At 43.5% G+C, this 13,410-nt stretch overlaps 2 protein-coding genes across 2 annotated transcripts in view; one reads left to right on the top strand and one right to left on the bottom strand.

Annotated features, from left to right (window-relative positions):
- S6kl (S6 Kinase Like) overlaps positions 1–13,410 on the bottom strand; it is a 43,535-nt gene that overhangs the window by 26,361 nt on the left and 3,764 nt on the right.
- Bnb (bangles and beads) lies at positions 5,405–12,536 on the top strand. Its single transcript, XM_071710591.1, has 3 exons — positions 5,405–5,695; positions 9,855–10,402; positions 10,514–12,536. Exons 2-3 carry the CDS (start codon positions 9,863–9,865, stop codon positions 11,519–11,521), a joined length of 1,548 nt encoding a protein of 515 aa, XP_071566692.1. The 5' UTR covers positions 5,405–5,695; positions 9,855–9,862; the 3' UTR covers positions 11,522–12,536.

The raw sequence follows: 13,410 nt of genomic DNA, 5'->3' as shown, positions 1-13,410 counted from the left end.
TCAATCAACGGTGATTGTAAAAGGGAATTTTCCAATCAGTTATCTATCGAGAATTATTCTCACGCGAAACTCTTATAACGAAGAATTTATAATATAAGAAAGGAATAAGGTTAATTAATGCTTCAGGAAAATAACAGTAAATGTAGGACAAAATAACCAATCGATATATACACTGAGGTTTTTAAAATCGTTGCATGTATTAAGGATTTAATATAGGAATATCAGTATTAATTCGTATTGCGTGTTCGTTTACGAGCATGATAGGATGAAGTGTTGATATTACAATATTATGATAAGTAGTTGTTACAGATCATGGCTCAGTAATACAGATTGTAGTATAACAGCGTCCTCGACGTGTCTCGTGTCAAGATATTGCGAAATTTATTGGCGGCTTGTGATTCATCATCGACAAGATGATTACTTAATAAGTTGATTAGCGACTGTTACGTCGTGTACGTAACTGGATCGATTGAGGAAAATTTTCTTGCGGTCGCGAGGCAATCGTAAAAGATCGCTCGCAAATTTTACATTCAAGAAAGAAAAACATTGTGGGAGAATATAAAATGAAAAAACAATGCGGAACAGACCGTTGGGTGTAATGAAAATCAAGCTCGCGGCATCTGGCAAAATCGTTACTTTCGCGGAATATCGCAGGCTGTGGCTCCCGTAATATATGGCAATAAAATTCCGACTTTATGCGGCGGCGCGGCGCAGCGGTGTCCTCGAGCATGTGCTGGACCGTGAAAAATCGCGTCTGTGCCAATCGGAATTGTGCACCGGGGACGAACAAGCAACCGGGATGAAAGGGCAAAGTAGTGTGGTGAATCAATTTAACGGAAATTTCGCGTGCTCCGAGTTTCAGGCTTTCGTGCCAGTATGATGAATTTCTGCGCGGAAAGTCGCGAAGTTTTTTTTGGAATATATCAAGAAATTTTTGCTTATTAGTTTTAATATGAAAAATACATATAATATATAGCGTTATTGCCCTATTACGTTTGTAATTAGACTTCTGCATAATTTTCTCAATGTTCTTTTCTTATTTGTTTCCGAAAAATATAAAATATAGATAATATCTCTCTAAAAAAGTTAATATATGTATTTAACGTATAGTAGCAATTGATAATTTTTCTTATTATATACGTATCCAATATAATTTACCTTTTTATATTTTTGATTTATAAATTAAAATTGATTATGCGGAATTATATGCCGTAGGCTTCAATTATTCGCGCGGAAAGCTTTGATAATCTCATAGGATTCTATCTATTCTTCCTTATATACCTGATATCCTTGTCCCAAATCAATAATTTAAATAGAATATCGTTTTCAACCTCGTGTCTCGTAAGAATCATCTTTGTCGTCATCATTTTCGTCCTTCGGATATGCTTGCGTAAGGGATACGCTTTCCGGAATTAATACACAAAATTTACCAGCCTCTACGTGACACGCGGAGCGGACGTCATTCGCAATTAGTGCCCGTTAAAGAGACAAGGCGAAGGAACGGCGCCTAGTACGCCATAAAAACTAATGTAAAAACATGTACGTGTGTATTTTTTCTCGGAGAACCGCGATTACGCTATAATCATCGGCATTGCAGTAATTACACCACACACAACGAATCATACCGGGACTACCAACATGTATCTACTGTCGCGAGCTTCTCTTTTTGCAATCTCGTAACCGAATAAGATTAGAATATTTCGAAGAAGAATATTTTATTTCCTTTCGTGTTTATTTCTTGTGTTATAAAATTTCTTTGCTTAGTTTATAAAAAAATAAGCAAAATAATATATTAATAGAAAATAATTCCGCATAAAATATTCTGACTTACGTATAGAACTGATCTTTTTTTAGTAAACATTTAAAATAGAAGCACTATACATATAAATGCAAGTGCTTAAATGTGTATTAAATGAAGAATCCGTTTCTCGCAAAACTTAATAAACGCATATTATTCTAACGGTATATAACGGTTGGAAATCGCTGGTTGTAAAGCAGCCGCTGTCTAAGTCTAACAACTGCGAGAATCCAGGAAGAGAGCACGGTGCTACAAAACGATACATCAAGAAGAGCGCAGATAATATTGAAGAATGTGTTTTACGCGTTTAATTTTATAACCGGTCGAATTTTATTCTTGGCTAAATGGCGAAAATAGATAAACAAAATTTATAATTTCCAAGTAAATTGATAGTTAAAAATATTATTTTTATAAATGAGAGATATTAATTTGCTCTCGAGACGTTTAAGTTCTCGCGTGATTTAATTGAGAAACAAAATACTTTACTTTTTAACCGCTCTTTCTGCAAAAACAAAGAAAATGTATTTATTTTATAGCTTTCCTTTATTTATAAAGCATTAGAAACAATTTGCTAAAGTTTGGTAATGCGACAGAAATCGAAGTAATGAGTAGGCGAAGAGTAAGGTCATCGATCTCGACTTGGATAAGCTATAACGCACCATCAAGATTCGTGAATAATTCACGATTTTAATCGCATGTTAATTATTCACGAACGTATCGACCGCGAAAATCATTGAGTGAATAACGGGTCTTCCAGTTTGATATATTCGATAATACAGAATTATTTTAGAAATAGTGGAAAACTACCAACAACATTATCTTAATCAATGTCGAATATTATGTAAACGTTACGAGCTAAAAATAGAAGTAAGGAATACCGTGCATATTTTATCGTAGATTTCGGACAATAAGAATGTCATAAATATGCGAAAGGTGATTTAAATGGCCACGATAATTGTAGAAATCATATATGAGGTATCCCAACCGTAACCTCGAGTAAATTTAACAAGATTGAGCAAAGATTAAGCGCAAACAGTGCGGACTAAAGAATGGTAAAAAAATGATGATTATATCACGTCGAAGTTGTAAGGATCAATATGGATCTTGATAAATCATCTTCGGAGAAAGTTTTTATGAAATGAGTAAATTGAACACTAAATAAATATTCAATATAATAATTTTTTTTTTGGTATATTATTTTCTTAAATACGAATAAAAAATCTTCGCGCAATAAGATCAATTATAACTCAGTTTACATTCATAATGATGTATAATTGTTCCATATTAATCTGATTAGTTTAGTGTACTTAGAGCTTCTATTTTAATATTTTCTATAAAATCTATTTAATAGGCTTGATTTATATAAGTAATTATTTGTTATCACAAATATTACTCAATTTCATTAAAAGGGAAATGATCTAACAGTTAACATTAATAGATATAATCTCCGATAGAAAACTAAATTCGAATGACTCAAGTCTAATGATTCGTGGATCATTGGTTGAATCGATATTTCGGCGAAATAAACGGAAAATTTTCAATGGGAATTTATCGGATGTATACGAGACGGAACTACATATAAACAGACGGTTTACATAATAGTGTCCGTACATTCATACGCACTGGCGCGTGTATCACACGCGTATACGACTCATCGAGCGTTCCTCGATGAGTCACAGCGACGAAGATAAAACATTTTACCTGGTGGCGCACAGTTAATCGAATTTGCAACATATTCGCGACGCGTAAAATGATGCACGACCGTCCCGGCGTGACGCAAATCATAATAAATCCGCAACGAAAATTAATTCATACTTTATGAACAGCTAGCACGAGGAAGTCACGTTTATTTATCTCTTTGATTTAGTCAAGCAAATTAATGAGAACCTCTTGAATGAAAAACTCTAAACGCAGAAAATTTTAATTTCTTTTTTTCTCTTACATACAGTATAAAATGATTTTAGTTTGACAATTATATGTCAATAAATATTTCAAAAAATATTTTTTATTCTTGTTTCGATAGTTCCGATAGCGGAAATTAATAGAATTTCCGTATCCCTTTAGGGTCAAGAAAAAAATTAATCGCGCACTTTCAGCCATTTAGGCATGTCGAGCACGTGCGAGATTCATTTACTTTCATTGAGAGAAGCTTTGCTGCGAATGAGAGAAAAACATATACGTTAATACTGACGACACAAAATTTGCCGAGGGAGATCTGTCAGGTCAAGTTAAGAAGAAGAAGAAGTTATGTCGCCGATAATTTCACATTTAGTAGTCGGAAAGACTATTAAATGCAGCAACAGGTTAAATCACTTAATAAAATCTGAATCCTGTATTCCATCCTAAATCGAGAGATTCTGAAGTAGCGAAGTAATATGCTCATAGAAAAATAGCAGCGCTTTTAAAACAGAGCATAACATGTTTGCAAGAAAAGCTTTGTGCATTCCATTTAACAATTTTCTCGATTGCAAATCTATGATAAAAATCTTTGCGCTTTTTGAATCAGTTATTCATTGCGAATTGAAAGATAAATGTCGATTGAGACTCTTTTAAATGTATTCAAGGTTGTCCCATACAGCCTGTGTAGCTTTGCCATTGTACTTCCGCTTGATATATTGAGTGATCCCAAATGAATGCTTTTAAAACACAAACGCGACACGTCATGCCGGCATACGACATGTGCAGGTGCGTCCACAGTGACCAGTGGTAAGTAAGGATAGAAATCGCATGTATAGAAAATGCAATAATTTTTCAAAAAGTACTCCGTGAGCGTTGAATTGTTGCGTGAAAAAAAAACTGATAAAGAAATATTTCAAGATTCGTGGTTACACTCAATGATGATTCAATACAAGGTATGATAATCGCTATTCTAAGTTGTTAGAAGCTTCGTAACTAGTATCTCTAATCAGTAGTTTCAATCGTGACTAGAAAATGGCATGAAGATTCCTTTCGAAAAGTCGTAACATACATTTTCAATTTTTTCGTACTCTACTATTTCTATATAATCGTTTGATATAGTAAATGGCTTGAATGTCCGAGATAATCAAGGAACGTTACGCCAAATAATTAATTCTATGTAAATTAGCATAATATACAGTGGCTACGAAGTAATAATAGGAAGTTTCAGTCAGTCTATTGCGAAATTCCTGCTGAACATTCGCAATTAAAGGGTACACTCGCTCAAGGCGTGATCCCAATGGGTCAGCAACACGAGCCACATTACGAATCTGTTCCCGAAGATCTCCTCGACGAACCGAGCATGAGGTACCGGGTGTAGACATCGTGGTCCGGAACAGAAAGGAGCGAAGAAATCGGCGAGCAAGCCAAGATCAAGCAGAAGCGAGCAAGAGCGAGAAAGAAAGAAAGAGAGAGAGAGAGAGAGGCAGAAATGCGAGAAGCGGTGTAGGAGGAAGAAAAAGAGAGGAGGAGGTGCAGAACAAGGAGGGAGATAAGGTAGGTAGAGTCCAAGAAGGGCGGCGAAGAGAAGAGAAGACTAAAAGAGAGGCCCCTCCCGGTGGCTCGATCGGCGAGGAGGGTCGGGGCCCCCTTGCATGATCCTGGCCGTCAGCACGGGTGGGTAAATGGGTATATAAGCGGGGCCCCGGCGATTCCATCTCGACACACGACCCAACCTTCATCCCGATCGCCAACGGTCCTTTGCAATCGAGCGTAATCGCACGCGCGCGAATAAAAGAAAGGGAAGACAGGGAAAGAGAGACAGGGACAAGAACCTCCCCCGCGTTCTTTCGTTCTCCGATCGATCGCGCCCGATCTTAGTTCGCGCGAACCGGTGAGAGCCGATCTGCGAGGTAGAAGCAAGAGAAGCCGAAGAGGACATCACTGTGCCCGACGTCGACTCGACCAAGAGTTCCACGTTTACGGAGGAGAGAAAAAGACGTGAGTACACAGTTTCGCTTTACAAAGTTTTGTCACCCTTCGAATTCCGTCTCGCGGCGAAAACTTACCCGACTCGACATTTCGATCGATCGATCGATCAAAACACGGATTTCTTTGACGATCTTAGACATTAACATCGTGTGCGAATCCTTCCCTTCGCGAATACTCCCCTTCAGTAGTTGATAACGTAATTATTAAGTAAATCTCTTTTCACTCCTGATATGTAATCGATTTATTATTATCTTTTAAATCCTATACGAAGCAAATCTCCCTCCGTAGCTCAGCTCCGAAACGAATTACGTGACAGATTCTACTGAGCGTTGATAATCGAAACCGGTCGATGAAATCTTGAGTCGCAGTGACATATGCGGTCGACAGACGCGGTTGGTTGAACTCGGCATGATTATTAACCTCGCGTTTGTGCGCAGGAGACTTTTCTCAAAGCTCGCAGCTAGCTGCATTTTCTTTCGCAATACGCGTAGGACTCGGTGCCGAGTCGCGGCTTCGCAGCGACGGCGACAGATAGTTTTGAAAGTGGAGCGCGATAATGCTATTGTTCGCCATCCGCGCTTGTATCCGTTCGTTCAATTAGTCGGGGCGCGGCAAAAGCGGATTTTCGAAACAGCGAACGACGGTAAATGCCACAATAAACGCCCTCCCCTTAGTTATAAAAAAAATTGCAATTCGCTCACAATTAAGCTGTCATTGACTAAAAAATCATATAAAAGTCTCTCTTTTTTTATTTTAAGTTTAATCCCGATAAGAGGGAAATTACAGAAACCAAAAAGAATCAAAATAAAAAGTAAAAATCTTACATTAATTGCTATTAAATATATTGTATTATCTTCATATTATGTTCCTTATAATAACCATTAGTTTCCAATATTCCATATTCGAACATATCTAACGTATGAGCAAGTTTGTTTCTGATTTATTTTGTATCAACTCTTGCGACATGCGCATACACGTATAAGAGTGTCTTTTTATTTTAAGTTAGAAATGCATTGTAATTACACATATACATTATCTAAATTTCATTACAAATATCTCGCTGGATGTGCGTCGCAGCTAAAAGGTTAATAAAGAGAAATTAAGAGGTCAAAGTAAGGAAACGCGAGTGGCTCGCGTGCAGGCCACGCTCTGCCGTCGTTATAAACATAATTTGTAGATTTCTCAAGGAGCAACCGCGCGCGTTTGCGTAATTTCGCGTCCCCCTTCCGCGGCGCGCTCCTGTCCGATCCCTAATTAGCCGGCCTAATCTGTCAATCTGCGAATTACCTGCGCCGCGACGTCGACTCGAGGTCGCCAACCGGCGCGGCGACCGTCTTCCCCCGGCAACTGCGCAATCGACGAACGTCGAACGTGTACCGAATCTTTATTCGGAATCAACAGAATCCTCAACGCGCCGGGACGAAGCAGATTCACACGAGCTTGAATCAGATAGAAACAGATTTCGTGACTCTCGTTTACGCGAGCAAAAGTCGCGCGATTGCAAATTGAACGGAGGAGTTTCGCGGCTTCAGATTATACGAGCGGACGCCGCTCTTTCAACACGCCGCAATCAGGGGAGACCGCGAAGCTGAAAGGCTAGGAGAAAGAAAGAGAAAGAGAGAAAGAGAGAGAGAGAAGAGCAAAGGGCTATAATCATTGACGGTGGAGCACTTGATGGCGCGCGCGCGCGACACTTCTTTGTAAGTGTGGTACCATTACACTTCTGATGATCTTGATGAGGTAATCGGCGTCCATCATCTTTCACAGGCATTTCCTGCGTCTATCGACCTGGCCGCCGAGCACTTATCTGTATTCGCGGCGCGATCAACGCGCGTCATCCTCCTCGTCGAAATTTCCATCGCTTCCTTCTCTGCCTTTTTCTTCGCTTTTCTATTTTTCCCCGCCTTCCGAGCATTGCATGGAGAACGGAAGATTACATCGACAGCGAGAGATCGACAAACACGCGTCCGTCGTTCGTTCTCGCGTAACCGCCGTGTAAGGAAATAATTAACGAACACGTCCGTGCGATGTACGGACAATAAGTCGACGGCTATGGTACTTGAATGTACTCGCAATTAAGTTTATTGCGACTACGCGCCGCCGCCGTGCATCCGGTGCAATTATATCCGCCATGGACTTAATTCCATGCAAATATTTGGAGACTTAAAACTTCAGCTGCCCGCGTCATAAGAATCTCACAGATTCTTTATAATTTATCTATCGAAACGCGAGGCGACTCTCGGTTACGGTAATTATCATAGAGATCAGAATCAGCTTACGCAATTGTATAAAAAGAGGTTCTTGTTTGCGATACGAACAACTCCCGTTCTCACGCGCAACGCGATTCTCGACAAAAGTGAGGGGGGGAGCTTGATTTCTGTCACTTTCTATCGCGGCACAACGCGGTTTCGGCTGTACTGCCGATATTACGACGAAAACACAGTCGGTTTCGGCAAGAACGTAATAGTTGCAACCGTTCACCGACTGCAATTGCATTGCCAAACGCGAACCCCCCTCGATCTCGCCATAAAAACTGGAACCCTTTGCCGCCTCCCGCCTCGTTCACTATTCTCCGCAACTACGCCTCGTTGTTTCCGTCTTTGTCGCCACTTCTCGCCATCCCTCTCGACTCTCGGTGCATTCCGGTTTCCACGACGAGCGCAGCCCCCGCTCTCGAGAAGCGATTTGAATCGTTATTCCGTGCGCGACTTGAGAATAATTTTATGCCTCGCGACTTTTCAAGTTATAGTTAATTAAATGCAGAATTATAATACTTCTTCTACGACTCGCGTATTTTCAATTCGCATATCATCGAGAACTTGTTCCAAGATTATCATAATTTCATAATTTTTAATCGACACTAGGAGGCTCGTAATTGGACGTAAAATTAAAGTTGAGCGTGATTTTTTTACAATAACTTTTTCATCATTGAGTTCATTGATGAATTGCTTAATTGACGATAACAACGCACAAGGCAGGCCAGACTGGAAAAGCGTTTATCGCAGTGACTGCGCTTAACTCGAGCGTTAATGCACGCCGATCCGGCCGCACCAACTCGATGACGCGTAAATACCGCGTCGTTTGTCTCCGGTTTCACGTACGCCTACTCGCGAACGCAGAATGGTCTCGTGTTTCGCTCGCGGTAATGTATTTTGCGACGCAAAGATCACAAAGTAAAATTTACGATGTAAATTTATTATCTATATGCTTCACACGACAAAAAAGCGCGAACGTTCCAATCTATAAATCTAAAATCTGATATTGGAAATAAATCTACGCGCTTTGCCCTTTATGAACGCAGATCCAATATCCGTTAAAGTAGAAATCTGCTCAAAATTAAAAGGGTTAATCTGAACTAAATTTCTATCCGTCCTTAACGCTTCATTCATCCCGCGTACAATGAAAACTCGTGTGAGACGTTACAACGTATTCTTCTCTGCGTTTTACGGAGAGAAGAATTGAACGTAAACGTGAGCGCGTAACGAGCGTGAGGGGCACGCATCCTGTCATTAGTTCCATAACGTTCACCTTATTCGATGCATTCGGTTCAATGTCACCCGTCCCTCTCCTTCCTGCCGATTCTCTCGCGGCAGCCCTGATGTGATCCACCCAGCGCGACGTTACCGTTTCTCCCCCCGAAGCCCTCTCCGGCTCTCCTCCCCCTCATTAAAAATCATAGCTGTTGTCCTTTCGTCTCGCGATCTACAACCGGGTCCATTCATATGTACGTCTCGGCCATTCATGCCGAGCTGTCACGACGATAGCCTGCCCTCACGTCCAATCGCCTAACTAGAAGATTGCGCGTCTCAATGTCTTCTCGGTGTAGATCCGAGCGAGTTTTGTTAGATATAAAAGGATAATAATTATAACATTCATGAGAGAGATCATGTTTAATCTCAATTGTAATACATATATTAAATTGCCTAACGCTATAATCAGCAATAATTTTCATAATAGTCACAGAGTTAATTAAGAAAGTAAAATCTTAAGATTTCGTGATTGTTGCAATCACAAAGGGATAATTATCGCGCGATAATTATATTTGCGAATATTTCAAGCCACCCCGTAAATAATTTTCCTGCCATTCCCGACGATTTAATTAAGATTAATTAAGATTAATGTAATGTTTTGGCAACAAGCGTGTCTAATATCGAGCGTCCTTTTGCAGATATCAAAATGCTAAAATTCGCTGTGGTAACGATGGTATGCCTCTTGGGGCTGAAGATGATCGCTGCGATGCCAGTGGCCGATCACCACGAGGGCCATGAGCCGCTACCGGTTGTACCTCTCGAGGAGAAGACTACGGTAGAGTCTCTGAAGGCGGCGGAGACGGCTTCGGGAGCCGTGCAGAGCAACGCACCCGCGGCACCTGTGGCGGCTAGCCAGTCAGCACAGCCAGCTGCCGAGCAACCCGCTGCGGTTGATGCGCCTGCTGTGAGGAGCAGCGACTCTAGCGAGGAAGCCCAGCCAGCCGAGCCGAAGAAGGACGAACCGCTGCAGCCGCAGCAGCCGAAACCGGCGTCCGAGGAAGCTCAAGCGCAGCCCAAGTCCTCCGAGGAACAACTCGAGGAGAAGGAAGAGCCGAAGGTATTGCCCACCGCCGAAGCCGAGAAGAAACAAGAACAAGAACCCCTCAAGGAAGCGGCATCCGAAACGAAGGAGTCCGTGCAGCCCGCGCCGCAGGAACAACCGGCCGAAGTTCTGGCCGAGAAGAAAGTAGGTTTCTCGTTATCCTGATTAAATCATTTTCTTTCATTTGACTCTTCTTTCGTACCATATATTCTTAAGTTAAACTCACTTCATTCTCTAATCTTGCATGTTTTTCAGGAGGAACAGGTAGCCGTCGAAGGCAAGAGCGCGGAAGCGGCCGAACCCGCGGCCGAGAAGCCCGTGGCCATCGAGAAGCGCGCTGACGATTCCGCCGAGAAGATCCCTAAGGAAGAGCCGAAAGAGGAGAAGAAACTAGAGGAGCCGGTAGCACAGCCAGCCCCGAAGAAGGAAGAGTCCGCGGAAATTCCTGCCGTTTCCGAGGAGAAAAAAGTTGAATTGAAGGCCGAACAAGTGAATCTGCCGAAAGAATCTGAGGTCGTTCACTCGCTCGCCCACGCCAAGGTCGAGGACAAGCCCGACCGCGTGACCCGCGACGCTGAAGAATCCGCCGTGCCCGCCCCCGCCGCCGCCGCCGCTGCCGCCGCAGCTGCAGCCCCCGCTGAAGCTCCCGCTGCTCAGGAACCGGCTCAGCCGCAGGAAAAATCTGCGTCTGTCGCCAAGGCCGAGCAGACCGTAGCGGAAGTAGCTGCGCCGGTGGAGGAGCCGAAACCCGCCGAGAAGAGCGAGAAGGTTGAGAAGAGCGAACAGCTGGAGACGGCACCCGCCGAGCAGCCGGCTGTCAAAGTCGAGGAGCCGATCAAGAGCGAGGAGAAGGTAGCTGTCGAAAAGGAGATTGAAAAAGAAGCAAAAAGTGCCGATTCTCCTGTCCAGCAAGCGGAGGCGGCCAAGGAGCAACAGCCCGTGCAGCCTCAGGAATCCAGCCAGATTAAGCGGGATACAGCGGAAGCTGAGCAGGTAGCCGAGCTGCCTCAGGCCAAGTCGGAACTTCCGGTCGCAGAAGAGCAGCAGGCCCAGAAACCACAGCAACCACAGCAGCCACTGCAATCACAGCAGCAGCAGCAGGAAGTCGCCAAAGTGAAGGAACGCTCTAATGACTCCTCCGAAGAAAAATCCGCCGACGACAGCAAGGAGAAGAAGAGCAGCGAAGAAGACAAGTCTTCCGAGGAGCAGAAGGACGCCAAGCCTAAGCTCGCGGGAGAATTGCTCCCGAAACCCGAGCAGTAAATCTCGGTGCGGGGAGGGTTTGATTGATGAGTAACTTCAGCAGCGCGGCAGCAACAGCAGCAGCAGCATCATCTCAAGAAGAAGAAGGAAGAAGAGGATTGCTCCTCTTAAGGATCGGGACGAGCTCAGGCATCGGCGTCTCTAGGTGCCACCGGGACGTGGGCATGAGTTCGTCGCGAAACAACAGGAGCGGAAGCGAGAGAGAAAGAATGTGTGTGTGTGTGTGTGTGTGTATATGTGCGCGTGCGTATGTTGTGAGAGAGCGAGAATGCGAATACGAGAATGCCAGAGTAGGCAGCACACTCTCAGCGACGAATCCGGAAAGTGTGAAAGTACCGCACAGGGTGAATGAGAGAGAGAGAGAGAGAAAGAGAAAAAATAAAGAGAGCGAGAGAAAGAGAGAGAGAGCGCGAAAGAGCGTCCCCATCGACCCCATCGATTTTTCTATAGGGTAGAGTTGTCCGTTCTTCGACAGCGCACTACGATCTCGGTAGCGCATCTCCGGGAGCGCGGGACGATCGCGTGTTACCGGATGCCGCGATACCGGGCGAACGACACCGCGTATCGATCGTATCTTCGATACGCGGCGATCGACGCCCGCGATCCGGCGTTCCGGCAGACGGCAGACGGAGAACACGCGGCGATCCATCACGGGGATGCGGCTCGGCTTCTAGCTCCGAGCGGCATTCCCGTTCGTCCCGGCGGACATCGCGATCTGTCCGCGGGGACGAACTCTGCCCTCCCCTCCGCCCGTTTAATATCTCTCATCCCCCTTTATGGAACCCCCCTGTGTCCCATCCGAGAATGACACACCACTACAACATCTGATAAACTCATCCCGATAAACTATGTAGTAAGTAGCTCGACTCTCTCTGTCTTCTTTTTAGAGATAACATGTGTCATTATTATTATTATTATTACGATTTAGTACCAGTACCACTATTATTATTAATATTATTATTTGTATTATTGCTATCATCATCGTTATAATAATAATTATTATTATTACTGTGAATCCCCCGTCGGTCTCGTGTTACTACCAACCGCCCATTTATAGATCGCTCGTGTTCGTTCACGAGTTGCGAGGTCGAGTTTCATCGTTTTCATGAACTTAACAACATATATAGAAGTGTAAAAGTATAGAATCCAGATTTTATATGGTAATAACCACGAGATTCTACTCGGTTCTTACATAAACGGAGATATTTTTCGAACGATACGTTGAAGCGAGAATAGACTTCCGAGATCCATGTCCCGTACGTAATTTTCTTCCAATACGTAATACCTTCCGATATATTCTCAATACATGTGTGAAATTTCAAACAAATCGCTCGTCTTTTCAAAGTCTAGATTAGTCATTGTGTAAGGCGCTTTCGAGTTGCAACGCGAAGCGCAATTTCGCTCGGCGAGCGTTACGATCGCACGAAGCAGTCGTCGAGTATCTGCAAGCCGTCCGGAAAACGGACGCGCTCGGTGAACGATACATTCGCGAAAAATTACGGTGCGGACACAAGAGGCACATCGCTGCGTGAAATCGCTCGCTGGTAAATCACGCGATATGCGGAGATTCGCGTTATGGCGTTAGATCGTCGTGATGAACCGCGATTTGTCAATCACAACTTCGCGCTTCAGCATCGCAGAAACAACGGGGATCAACGCCGTGGTTGTAATAAGTTAACGAGTGACTCACGAAGTAGCACTTAGCCGTTCTCGACAGCGTGCCTAGAGTACGTACGTACGTGCCGTGTCAGATACGATAATCGGGGGCTTCCGCCAGCTGATAAACATCTTCGCACTTCTCTAACACGAAATAACAAGGCACAACGAGCGCGCACCGGCAGCGAATTGAGTAAATGATAATACCCCCTTAATTTACGACCCTTAACCCT

This window comes from Temnothorax nylanderi, unplaced genomic scaffold (genome assembly GCF_030848795.1).
Source record: "Temnothorax nylanderi isolate EJ_2023f unplaced genomic scaffold, tnyl_v1.0 TNYL_tig0090_pilon, whole genome shotgun sequence".
Taxonomy (NCBI): Eukaryota; Metazoa; Arthropoda; class Insecta; order Hymenoptera; family Formicidae; genus Temnothorax; species Temnothorax nylanderi.
The sequence above is the reverse complement of the archived record's forward strand: the minus strand, read 5'-3'. Positions and strand labels throughout refer to the sequence as shown.

Excerpts from the sequence above, each read along its gene's own strand:
- Bnb (XM_071710591.1), top strand. The coding sequence starts at position 9,863 with ATGCTAAAATTCGCTGTGGTAACGATGGTATGCCTCTTGGGGCTGAAG. Across the intron at positions 10,403-10,513 it reads AAGTTCTGGCCGAGAAGAAA|GAGGAACAGGTAGCCGTCGA; the intron begins GTAGGTTTCTCG and ends CATGTTTTTCAG.